This window comes from Hippoglossus stenolepis, chromosome 6, assembly GCF_022539355.2.
Source record: "Hippoglossus stenolepis isolate QCI-W04-F060 chromosome 6, HSTE1.2, whole genome shotgun sequence".
In the NCBI taxonomy this organism is placed as follows: Eukaryota; Metazoa; Chordata; class Actinopteri; order Pleuronectiformes; family Pleuronectidae; genus Hippoglossus; species Hippoglossus stenolepis.
In genome coordinates, this window is record NC_061488.1 from 19976478 (window position 1) to 19988664 (window position 12187).

Below are 12187 nucleotides of genomic sequence, written 5' to 3' on the forward strand. Positions count from 1 at the left end.
TCTTTTGTATCAGTCGGTTCGTGAATGTTTCTAATATGAACTCTGCTATTTTACTTTACAGAGCACTTGAATAAAACAGAGAGAAAGTTGTATTCCGTGCTGTTTCTCACCTGAATCCATCCCGGTCCTTGGGCTCGTGTCAGTCAGTTTGTTGGCTCTGTCCACTAAGTTGAGGAGAATTTAAATAATATTCAAAATAAAAGAACTTAGCTGGATGTTGGTTGTTTCTGAGTAAGTTTGTAAAACTCTTACGGCCAAATAACTTGCTACAGCAACAAATCCAAACAACAATCAGGTTTTTTTTATATTTTATTAAGAACCTTGAATAAAAAACACTTTCAGTTTGTTAAGGTGCAGAAGAAAGTTTAGAAAAAACAATAGAATAAAATAAATCAATAAAAAATTCCAGTGTGTAGATTCACAAGATTTACGCTGCAATTTAAAAAAGCAACTTTGGCTTCAGCGCATAAGCTGTTTTCAGACATGAACTCTGCAGGAGCTCCGCGCAATGACTTTACCTTTCACACGTTAACACAGAAACCTCCGGAGTTCAGGGGAGGGGCGGGGCAGCAGGAAGTAGAGATCATCTGGTTTTGTTTACATCGTCACCCGCGTCGGTTCTTAAACCAAAAGCTCTCTATTTTCTTTTTGGCTTTTTTTAAATCAGTTTTGTGTCTGTCGCGTGTGAGAAACGTCTTCAACATACCCACTGGCTCGCGGTGAATCCTCCGGAGGATCTCCTGCATTCGGAGTGTTTACCAGGGGGCTGGGAGGAGAAACTTTGGAGAAGGTCGGGAGGCTCTCACTCGGACATTAGCGTTCTCACATACAGCCACTCCGGAGAATGTCCGGAGGTTATCCAGAGTTCGGTGCATGTACAAGAAAAGTTTACCTACTTGATTCTTCTTGTTCTGGGTTTGTACCCTCAGGGTTCAATGCACTTATTGTAAGTCGCTTTGGATAAAAGCGTCAGCTAAATGAAATGTAATGTAATGTCTAAAAGCAGCTCTATAAAAAAGTTAAAAACCATTCTGAGTCCAAGCTACAAACAAGTAGCTTCATACAAAACCGTTTGCAGTCTTAGAGCTGACGTGTGGGGTTTTTACATCGTGTACATACAACAGGCACAGTGACAAAAGAGATGTTAGCTAAATACAGTTAGATCTGCACATTAGGCTGAAAAATACAATTAGATTATAAAATGACTGATTATTTGGTTGGAGTTAATGTTGAATAAAAATCTGCAGAGCTGATGCTTCCAGATGTCATGTCCTCAGCTGACATTCTCCTCCTCGACCGCTGGGTGTTTTTCTCACTTGCTGGGTGCAAACACTGCAAATGAAAAAAAAACAATTAACACCAACACTCTGGTTTTCTGCTGCTTTCCAGCCGACATAAGAAGCATGAAGGTCAGTGATGTGCACAGCTCAAGTTCACAACATGAAGACAGAGGTAGCTGAGGAACCTCTGTGCTGCTGTGAAGTTAACTATTCCCCTGATGTCGTGTTCGTTTTGTCTCCGACTCAGAGAAACTCCTGAAGGACTAAAAATAAAAAAGGGGTGTCGGACTCACTTCTCTCCCTCAGACCTTGACCGAAGCTGTGCACGAGTCTGACGAGGCCCCAGATTAAAACCACTTTAATCACCAGTGAGATCAAAGCTCCAGTGACGGCGGCGGCCTCCAGCGTGTACGTCTTGTCCTCAAACCATTTCTCTCCCACCTGGAATTAAAGCACACCATCAATTTCCTGCAGCAATCCATTTCATAAAGTTCAAATTATTTTTCAGTGATTTGTTTTAAACCTTATTTAGGTTTTTTGCGTTTTAGTGGCATTTTACAGTGGTAGAAAATGTATTTACTCAAGTTATGTGCTTCAGTATGATTTTGAGGTACTTGGAACTTGAGGTACAATATTTATGTTACATGTAAATTTATATCTCTGCTAAAATAAAATACTCTACTGTTCATTTGACACTTACTACTTAGTTTCTAGTTATTTTCATGACGACGTTTAGCTGTAAACAGGGGAAACAATCTGCCTTCAAGGGAAAAAAAGCTGCTGATGTTACATTTTTTTTATCTAAATAAAACATGTACTTTCACTTTTCTTAGTCTTATCGACAACTCAGAGCACTTTACAGTAAAACTCACGTTCACCCACAAGTCATAAAGCACTCGACAGAGCATTTACCATTTCCCTCCACCAAGGCCAAACAGTTGCCTTAAATTCAATCAAACTACACCAATTTCACACACTCATCATCGGTCCTTTATGATCCATGAATTGTTCTCTGGGAAAATGGTGAAAACGTTGAAAAACTAAATCTCGCAATGTTAGAGAAAGTGAAAAAGAAATTCCTTGATCCCCTGATCTGTACCCACACCTAAATGTAATGTCTTCTTCCCTGACCCACCCTGCATCCTTCCACCAAGTGTCATGGCAGACTGTTCAGTGGAATCTTGTGGAATCTTGTGGAATCTTGTAAAATAAACAAATAAACATACAAACCAACCAACAACAAAACATCACTTGCTTGGTGGAGGTGTGAGGTCAGTAGTAAAGTCACAGTTTTGAATTGCAAGTGCATTTTAAAATAAATTGACGCTGCTCTTCTGCAGCTCCTCAGAAACACACACCAGTTTTAATTTCAACCGGTTCCCTTCACACTGTAGCAGAGGAATGTAAACATGGACATTAATGAAGGACAAGTCCTTTTCACCTCACCATGTACATCAGGTAAACAAAGAAGGCGACTTGAGGAAGGTTCTGCAGCATGAAAACCCAAACCAGAACCTTGGCTTCCTTCAAAACCTGCAAAACAATGTGTACACATGCTCAGATTCTTTCTGAATTTACTGTGTAACATTTTAATAATAATAGTTTGGACTTCTCTCTCATCGTGTGAACAGACGATGAGTAAAGAGAACTCACTGCGACGGCGCCTACAGCAGCGGTGACGCAGGCCCAGACCACTCCAACTCCCAGGATGATGGTGTTGCGAGCAGACATGGCCGAGTCCAACGTTGTGATGAGGATACACAGACACAGCTGAAACACAACAACAACACATTACTAATGAAGCCATCAGCAGGTCCCTGACAGCGAGATACTGGCGTCGGCAGTCATTTCTCTTTCAAACACACACCCAGGCTTTTATGCACAGTGGCCATTTTGTACCAACTAATGATCAACAGACGCAGGAGAGACCGACGCCAGTTCCTCCTCCAGCAGCAGCAGCAACACCCCTGACCTGAATGTAAGCACAACACGAGCTGAGCTCTGAGTGCGAGGCATCTGACCTGACCAGAAAAACTCGCCCTTGTGTTGTTCTCGCTGTCGACACCCTGATCGTAACAACTCCAGCCACATGCAGCAGGTCTCACTGCTGCTCTGACACAGACGGGTTCATCTCTGACTCAGCCTGGAGGAGGAAAAACCAGCTCAACAGACTGATTACAGACTGACTATTTACCACACAAAAACATTTATTTATTATATTATTTAACCTTTACTTAACCTGGAAAAATCATTGACGCACCAGACCCACAAATAAAAAGCAACACACCGTTAAAGTTCAGTCACAAACCTTTAATTTACTACAACAAAATCAACGTTTATGTCTTATCACAGTGTTGTCCCCAGGGTGTTAAAAATCACTAAACGTTATTCCTGGCCTCGGCAGTGTTGACGTGTTTGCAAAGAGGAATGTGTGCGTGTACCTGAGCCTGCAGGTCAAAGGTCACCATGGAGAAGCACAGGTTGAGCAGGAAGTACTGCTCCTGCAGACTCTCCAAGGCCCCGCCCACACGGAACGCCATCATGTTGGGCCTCTGGATGAGCAGCGACGTGCAGAAGACGTGCACAATGCCCAGACACATGATGCACACGAAACGCACCTGCAACGCACACACAACCCAGCTGGTCACTCCGTTTGGATGTGACGTGATGTGATGTTACACTGATCAATCAATCTGTCTGTCTTTGTGTCTGCCAGTCCATCCCTCTATCAATTTGTCTGTCTGTCTATCTGTCTGCCTGCCTGTCTCTCCATCTGTCCCTCTAGACCAGTGGTTCTCAAATGGGGGTACGTGAGATTTTTTTTAAATAGATTTAAAATTAGCATCCATTCAAAAATCCTTTAAAAATAGTTATTTAATAAATATTAAATGTTTGCTCTGGTTAGGGGGTACTTGGCTGAAAAAGGTTGAGAACCACTGCTCTAAACAGTATCAGTGACTGAAAACTTCAACAACAGTGACACCAAGTGGTGGAACCATGAATTCCTTCAACAGGACTGAAGTGGGAGGTATCATCAGCTGGTGTGAATCCCTGTGTGTCAGTGAGGTTAATGTATCAGAGCTAATCTTTTCCTCCTGTAATAATTCCGATGTCGGTGGTTTCTCTCTTAAACCCAGTGAGGACCTGGTGTAACACTAAAACTACTATTAGTTTTAGAAGTGAGTGTCAGCACTCATGTGTTTGCCTGTTTTACAAAGTTACTGATGTTGATTTTATATTTGACTGGAATCATTTCCACTCGGAACAAAACAGTGGCCAGCCCAAACAACCTCTGTCAAAAAGACAGGCTGACGTTGTTGAGCTTGTGTGAAGCCTGAGAAGAAAACTGCAGAAACTATTTAGGATGAAAGAAATATTCTATAATGACCGAATATTAGACTTTTAGATTTAAAAAATCAATCTGTCAAAGAAATAAGATCTCAAAAGAAGAATTTAGGGTGAGCGCTTCTAAAGTTGTACTTGCAGGTATTTTTAATTATAATTATGAAAACATTTTCTAACTTCTCTGCATCTTTTTGGTGAGAAAGAACCACATTTAAGGATTGTGGATATAAATTCTCTAAAATAGAACCTTGACACAAGCATCATAAAATATCCCGTCTCTGTCACTGACACCGAACATGATTACTGGGTCAGTGTATTAATGATACAGCAGTGTACATAAGATTCAGGTGAGGGTTGGTGCAGCAGGCAGAGGCAGGATGTAACGTGTTCACGTGTTTTTGTTCACTGCACGTCATCACCAGCGTCGGCTCTTATTGCCAATGTAACATATATATATAGAAGGAAATAGCAAAATAACATTCTGTTATTATTGCTTTCAGAGATTAGGATTTTTTTCTTTACTGATTTAAAATAAAAACATTTAGAGACACATTTAAAATATATAGGATATGTATATTCTCTAACAGAAAACCTACACATGAACATCATAAAACATCACGTCTCTGTCACTGATATCAAACACGATTACTGGGACACTGAACTTTCTGAACTTTTATACTGGAGAGAATGTCAGCAGACACTCTGGAGGCTCTCACTCGGACATTTGTGCTCGGGGAAGTCTGGAGGATAAAACTGTTATAAAAATAAATCTATCAAAGACAATGTATTCTTTAAGAAAGAATTTAGTGTCAGTATTTTTTAATCATAATTGTGTCCAGCAGAGGGCGACCTACCAGCAGCTCCTGCTTGCTCTTTGACCCCAACACAGAGAAGTTGACCACCGATCGGATCATGACGATCAACACGCTGAGCACGAACACCACCAGCTCCTGTCTGTTCTCCTGCAGCACGCCACGGCTGATGTAGTAGATGCAGAACACTGCAGGAGACACAACACTAATGATCACACACACACACAGTTAATGTTCTCATCCAACCCGTCACCTCTGATTAGGATCCTGATTCTGTGTCAACTGCATTTGCTCCATTTGCTGTGTGTGTATGGTGTATGTGTTGGTCTGCAGCTAACAATTACTCCCCCTACTGATACCTAAAAGTCATTCAACACAAAAACTTATTGCTTATTAGTGCAAAGTGAGTGGAGGTCAGCGGGGGAGCGGGGAGGGAGGACAATCATGGCACGGCACAAGGCGACCCGGCCTCATGCCGGCACCCTAATCCTAAAACTGTGGCTACTGCTACAACTACTCAACTTGTTTCATGGGACTGACTCCAGGTTTCTGAAACCAGATTATCATGTTAACATGGACAATCCCGTAACCATCGGTAACCATGCAAACTCCTCTTTATCACATGGAAGCTCGTGCACATGTGTACATGCATCTCATCCTGTGCTGTCGTCAGGCTGCGGGCACAAGAGATGACATTTCTACTCTTAACTCCACCCTCATCTCTCCCACTCATGAGTCTGATGACAGTCAATTATTCTGTTAATGGATCGACAGAATATCTATCAAATTTTAGTATTTGTTTACTTGTTTGAATAATTTTCCTTAAGCAAATATTTCAGTAGTTTAAGCTTCTTGCTCTTCTTTTTAAGATAATACTGTGCTTCTTAGTTTTTAATAACTATATTTTGGTTTTCGCCAAACAGCTAAAATAAAACAAAAGATTTGAAGACGTCGCCTCGGGCTCTTTGAACTTGATTGTAATTTGCAGTTTTAATACTTTATAGACCAAATGAGAAAATAATCTATAACGATAGTGATAGATTTGCAAAATAATAGTTAGTTGCAGAGCTACATTGAATATTAAAGAGGTTTGACGGTCCATCATTGAGCAACGCAAAACACTGGAGAGTAAAAAACATCAGTCTCCAGCAGACTTCAAGTTTACAGATGAGGCAGTAAAGCCATCCGAGGGAAATGAATCTCCAGAAACGCCCACAGCGTGCATCATGGGATCTTTCGACACAGAGTGGACGGTAACACCACTGTCCTCTTCTCCTTCATCACATGATTACACAAGCAAACCTTGTGTAACCTTGACCTGACACAAAGAGACGTTACTCACGTATTCCCACCAGCTGGATGAGAGACACGGTGAAGTTGTCCTCATCAGACACGTCCGATTTTGTGCGCTGCTTGTAGACGCTGGTCAGCGTGAGGCCGAGCAGTGCCAGCAGAGACGCTATGGTGAAACAGAAGTAAAGCTTCAGCAGACAGGACAGCTCCGACCATGGCTTTATCTGCAGGAGGGTGGAGATGGAGAGAACGAGGATTGTGAAAATACTTGTCATCCAACTGTCGCCCAAACTAGCACGTTAAGCAAGTAAAAGACTGATTTCACAACTGAAGACAGCAGAAGTATGAATTATAAACACAGTTGGGCGGAGAGAACAGGATTTCTAAAAGGCTCAGTGTGGAGGATTCACTGGATTCTGGCAGTGAAGTCTGCCTCATCCTCCTCTTCCTAATGTTTTAAAGAACCTGTGATGGTCTTCAGTCAATATACAATAACAAAATTTAACTTGTCCATTGTGGGCTACTGTAAAAATACAACATGGCAGCCTCCGTGGAAGAAGAAGCAGAACAGCTTCTGTTGAATTGGAGGGCTCGTTCTAATGTAACGAAAACACAAGGGTTCTTAGTTTCACGTGAAGTACATGTATACTGTAATGACTACATCATTATAATATATCATAATATATAATAAATAAAAAACATAAAATGTCTCCTAATGGATCATTCTAATCCATCAGAAATATGAAACCGTCGGGCCGGGCATCAGTGAGGACGCAAATCGATCCCCTTTGATGTCTTTAGCACTTTTTCGTCACTGCTCACAAAAAGGAGCTCGGTTGTACTGCCACTCCCAAGTACTCTGTTTTTAGAGCAGCTGATTTCAGGAAGTGCAGCGTTGGCCAGAGTTAACAAAAATACCAGCAATTTGGTCATGGGACATGTACTATATGCAAGTCCTCAGTTTCGAGCTATTTAAAAGGAAGCAGTTGTTGTGTACTCCTAGATGTATTTCTTTGTGTTCCTTTGCAGCTCTGACTGTCATACTAGATAATAAAAGATGTTCTACAGTATTCAACCTGAGCCAAGTCATACATACTCCCATACAGGGTTAGCAGCATACAGCGGTTTAAATAGGTTACGGTATTTTTTTAAATGCACTGATCAGAACTTGGTAGCGGCCGGGTTAGCCCTTGTATTTCATGAGATACAGAATTTATTGAAAGATGATTTAGATTTTATATATTACTGCAGAATCTCAGTTTTTTTCCTGTCATACTTTTCCCTCTGCTTCATTACTCTGTGTAAATAAAGCTGAAGTTGAAACGGCAGACACCGGGATGTTTCAGCATGGTGTTGTCATGACACTGGGATGCCGGGTGGAGCGTCTCACCGGTCCACATGGCGTTGGGATCAGTTGCTGGTGTCTCGGCCGCAGGTTCGGAGACAGAAGGTCTGGCCTCTCCTGGGGTTCGTTGCCCAACAGAGGACTGCAGTGTAAATGAAATAAAATACACAGATGCAGTTTATCTTATGTTATACATGCAGGAATGAAGCTGAATATGTTCATTGTGGCAACTAAAGTATCTGTTGTAGCCCAGATTTTCAGATAAGAAAAGAAAACTGGACCCAAACTACTTGCAAACTTTGGGACTAATAAAAGGTTGTTTTATCTTATCTCCAGAATAAGGTATTTTCAGAAGTTAATTTCCCCTGCTGAAAAAGACAGAAACTTTAATGAGAAATGAAGATACTGAAGAAAATCTGAAGCGTTAGTAAGACGTTAACAATGGTTCTGTTTTATTCAAGTGTCCCAGTCAGACATGACAGTGTGACAGTGTGTTTTTTTGTTAATTTATTTTCTTATTTACACCAGTGCTTCTTACTGCAACAGGTCGAAATGTCTCTGTATGAAAAAGGCCTACGAAGTACAATCATGTACTTTTGAAACTGAAACAATTTGAAACAATAGCTCCTGAAATGGTGTGTGTGTGTGTGTGTGTGTGTGTGTGTGTGTGTGTGTGTGTGTGTGTGTGTGTGTGTGTGTGTGTGTGTGTGTGTGTGTGTGTATGTAATGATAGAAGAGTCCACACTGAAGACTGAGCCTGTTGTCTATGTGAGGGTCAAACTGAGCCTGAGGGAAACAACAGAACGACTTGGTAAGGACAATAAGAGAAACTGATCCTACTGTGGAACCACAACAGTGTGGGTATGGATCTACTACTTGTTTAAGCAGGTAGATAATGAACAGCAACAGATGAGCGAGGATGAGCCCTGAGCAGTCAGTTTGTGGTGAGTTGGGAAATTTGGGAAGGTGACTCAACACGTTTAAGGCTAAAATGTGACTGATCTTTTCAGCAATAAAAAGCACATGCAACAGTATTAATGGAGCCTTTAAACATTTTAAAGATCTCCACTTGAGTCGGCATGAACATGCAAAAAACTGGCTGATCCAAACATGCACTGTCAGATTTGATCAGAATAAAGTCACATGAAGATGAAGTGAAGAAACGAACATGAGGATGTGAAAATGAAAGTAAGCCGGTGCCCACAGAGCAGAGGAGGCTGCAAAGAGACATCCAAACCCATCCAACAGAGTCAGGCAGGAAACTGTGGGGGATTTCACATTAAACTGTGCTGAGCAGGGAGGCAGAATAAAACCCTCCACATGACTGCAGCAAGCACATGACTGAGCGGCCAACAAGCCTCTGTGCTATTACTGCTCCTCTGTTCTGCTCAGACACACGGGATAAGTGGTATATCAAAATAAAAGACAAATCAGGACATGCCTCTGAGGGAAATCCTGAGCTGTAAATAAAAAGAAACTTATATTATATATATTAGAATATTTTATCTGCGGGATTGAGTCATGTGGCCATTGTTTATTATTGATCTACTATTCTTAATAATATCTCACCCATATTATATTTATATTTTTGAATACAAGGGGGATACGGCAAAAAGACCTACAGATAAGACAAGACACAAGTTAAACCCACTAAACAAGAACAAATAAACAACAAACTAACTAAACTAACTCTTATTTACACAAATGTGTAGTTTCAATAGTTCATGTCAGGTTTAGAGCTGCACAGGCAACTTGGGGAGTGTTAGAAGAACAAGCAGACACTTTATATGAACTCAGTCCTCATATGTAAACACACCCTGTTCACACTTCATCTTATTCTGAGCTGTAGTTTGAAATGTTCGAGTCTGTGGTGACTTGTAACACGTCGAGAAACTGAGAAACATCTGTGAACACAGTCTGCGCCTCTTCTCACGACGCAGACGACCGAGTGCCATGACTGAAAATGAACATCGATAAGAGTTGAACAGAAGCTGCTGACCTGATCTCGTCCATTTCCTTGTGGAGCAGGAGCTCACGTTCCTGTCTCACATTCTTACTGTCTGTCTGTGTCTCTGTCTGTCTCCCTGTCTGTGTCCACCTCCAGCTGACTGCACTCCAATGTAAACAGGATGGAACAGCTTCTCTTCTTCTGCTTCTGTTGTTCTCTGTTTTGTTCCTGCTCTTTTCCCTCCGCTGCTGTAAAGCGCTGCTGCCCCCTGCAGGACCAGAGAGTGTGATCAGTGATATTTCAATCCTGAGGGCCCCTGAGCGCTGAGAGGCCAAAGAGCCTCCACCTCTTCTATATTTGACTTTTCAGACATGAACTCCAGGAAATTAATGTAAGGTTTGGTTGGTTTTCTGGGTCCGATAACAGGAGCATCTCCGGAGCGTCCAGGGGAGGGAGGTGTCTGGGAGCAGGAAGCAGGTCATGACATATACATTATGCTGTGGAAATCCCATTGTGTTCTGGCGTCGGCCAGAATCACTAAAATCGCGTTGTTGTGGAATCTTTGTCAGTGTAAGGTTCCTCTTTTTCATCCTAAGAGATTTGTATTCTTTTTTTTTTCATAGAAACTTCATCATTGAAAAAATATGTTAAAGGGGACATAGCATGCAAATTCCACTTTGTTAGTGCTTCTACACGTTAATGTGGGTATCTGGCATGTCTACCAACCCAAAAACTCTGGGGGAAAACACTCACACTGGTTTGTTATGCTTCCTCTAAGTCAGAAACGTCATGCTTGAGCGACTCGATTGAGCTTCCTGGGTTTGTGTCGTAACAAGGAACTGGAAGTCTTCCCTACATGGCCTTGGCCCACCCCCACCTCATCCCCGTCACGCCGGGTTTACACTGACACAGCGAGGCTGCGAGGCAGCGCAGCCGCCTGGCTGTTCACACGGGACGAGCATTTCTCCGCTGGTCAACCCGCGCTTCACTCACATGTGGCATTTGTCTGGATCGTTGGGACCGGGAGGCTGCGCAGTGCTCGCGCGACCGCCGCTCTCCCGTGCGTGAGCTGGAATTTGTGTCAACGCCACACAGCCAGCAGTGTGGAAGACTTCCGCAGTGTTCAGCACACTGTAACACTGGCACAAACACACACCCCCACTCGTTACGCCGGGTTTACACCGGACGCGGAGGCACCGCTGCGAGGCAGCGCAGCGCTGTTCTCAAGCGCGCAGCCGCCTGGCTGTTCACACGGGATCAATTATAACCATTGCATCGGCACAAAACGGAGCCTGAAACGTGCGTATGCCACCTCTCACACAAATGTTGGGATTTATAAAAACAAACTTGATGGGAAAATTTGCCCATTTCCACGCAAACTCTGACCCATGCTTACGAACGTTTTGGAGACGGGAAAGTGGCGATGCAAACGTGAGGGGGGGAACTGAAGCCAGAATATTGATCCACTTCATCATTGACATTAAAACCAATAGCTTTAGTTGTGTTCGCGCAACATATGTGTTCCATATGAACCTTTTAATTGCAAAATATATATAAAAACTTACACCAAATTACGTTCAGATTTCAACAGGAGTTACAGAGCTGAGTCATTAATATTTTTTAATAATATCTTGTAACACTGAGTGTGCTGCATGATGGATGCACTCAAATGGAAGGATGAGGAGGAAGCGAGGGTTCAGCGATGTCTGATCAGCTAATATAGATTCTATTGATCTGTGATCTGTGATCTTTGTGCTGAGTCCAGTATCACACAGATCGACCGACGGAACCGAACCATCCCAGTAGAAACACAAGCATATAATGATAATTCTGTTAAATTCTTTAGATTGGGGACATCACAGTTGTCTCTGAATTTAATAATCCTGCAGTTTTGGATGATTAAAATACAAACAGGTGAAGATTTCGAGTCATGTCTCCTTCTTCCAACATTGGGTTCAACATTACAATGTGATTTTTTTAATCGTACATTTAATTAACAATTTTAAATTAAAATGTCCATGTCACACCTGAATATCCTAATTAACCTGAAGACAATGAACGCATCATTTACAGCATCACCAATTTGTCTCGTGGCAGCTGCGTCAAGTTCAAAGATGTCTTACCGGAAATAAGATGATTTTATCTTAAAATTAAAAGCATATTT

The 12187-nt window shown here is 42.1% G+C and overlaps 1 protein-coding gene across 1 annotated transcript; it reads right to left on the reverse strand.

The window, feature by feature from the left end:
* Window positions 1-296: 296 nt before the first annotated feature.
* Window positions 297-10244, reverse strand: LOC118110614. Its single transcript, XM_035158546.2, has 9 exons — window positions 10075-10244; window positions 8121-8217; window positions 6780-6954; window positions 5480-5625; window positions 3722-3898; window positions 2934-3050; window positions 2727-2813; window positions 1574-1721; window positions 297-1332 (listed from the first exon to the last, which is right to left on the reverse strand). The coding sequence occupies exons 1-9, from the start codon at window positions 10086-10088 to the stop codon at window positions 1313-1315; spliced, it is 981 nt and encodes a 326-aa protein (XP_035014437.1). The 5' UTR covers window positions 10089-10244; the 3' UTR covers window positions 297-1312.
* Window positions 10245-12187: the final 1943 nt, after the last annotated feature.

Coding starts and splice junctions, on each gene's coding strand:
- LOC118110614 (XM_035158546.2), bottom strand. Junction 2,814..2,933: donor CTGCTGTAGGCGCCGTCGCA/GTGAGTTCTCTT, acceptor ATTGTTTTGCAG/GTTTTGAAGGAAGCCAAGGT. Junction 1,333..1,573: donor TCAAGGTCTGAGGGAGAGAA/GTGAGTCCGACA, acceptor TTTCATTTGCAG/TGTTTGCACCCAGCAAGTGA.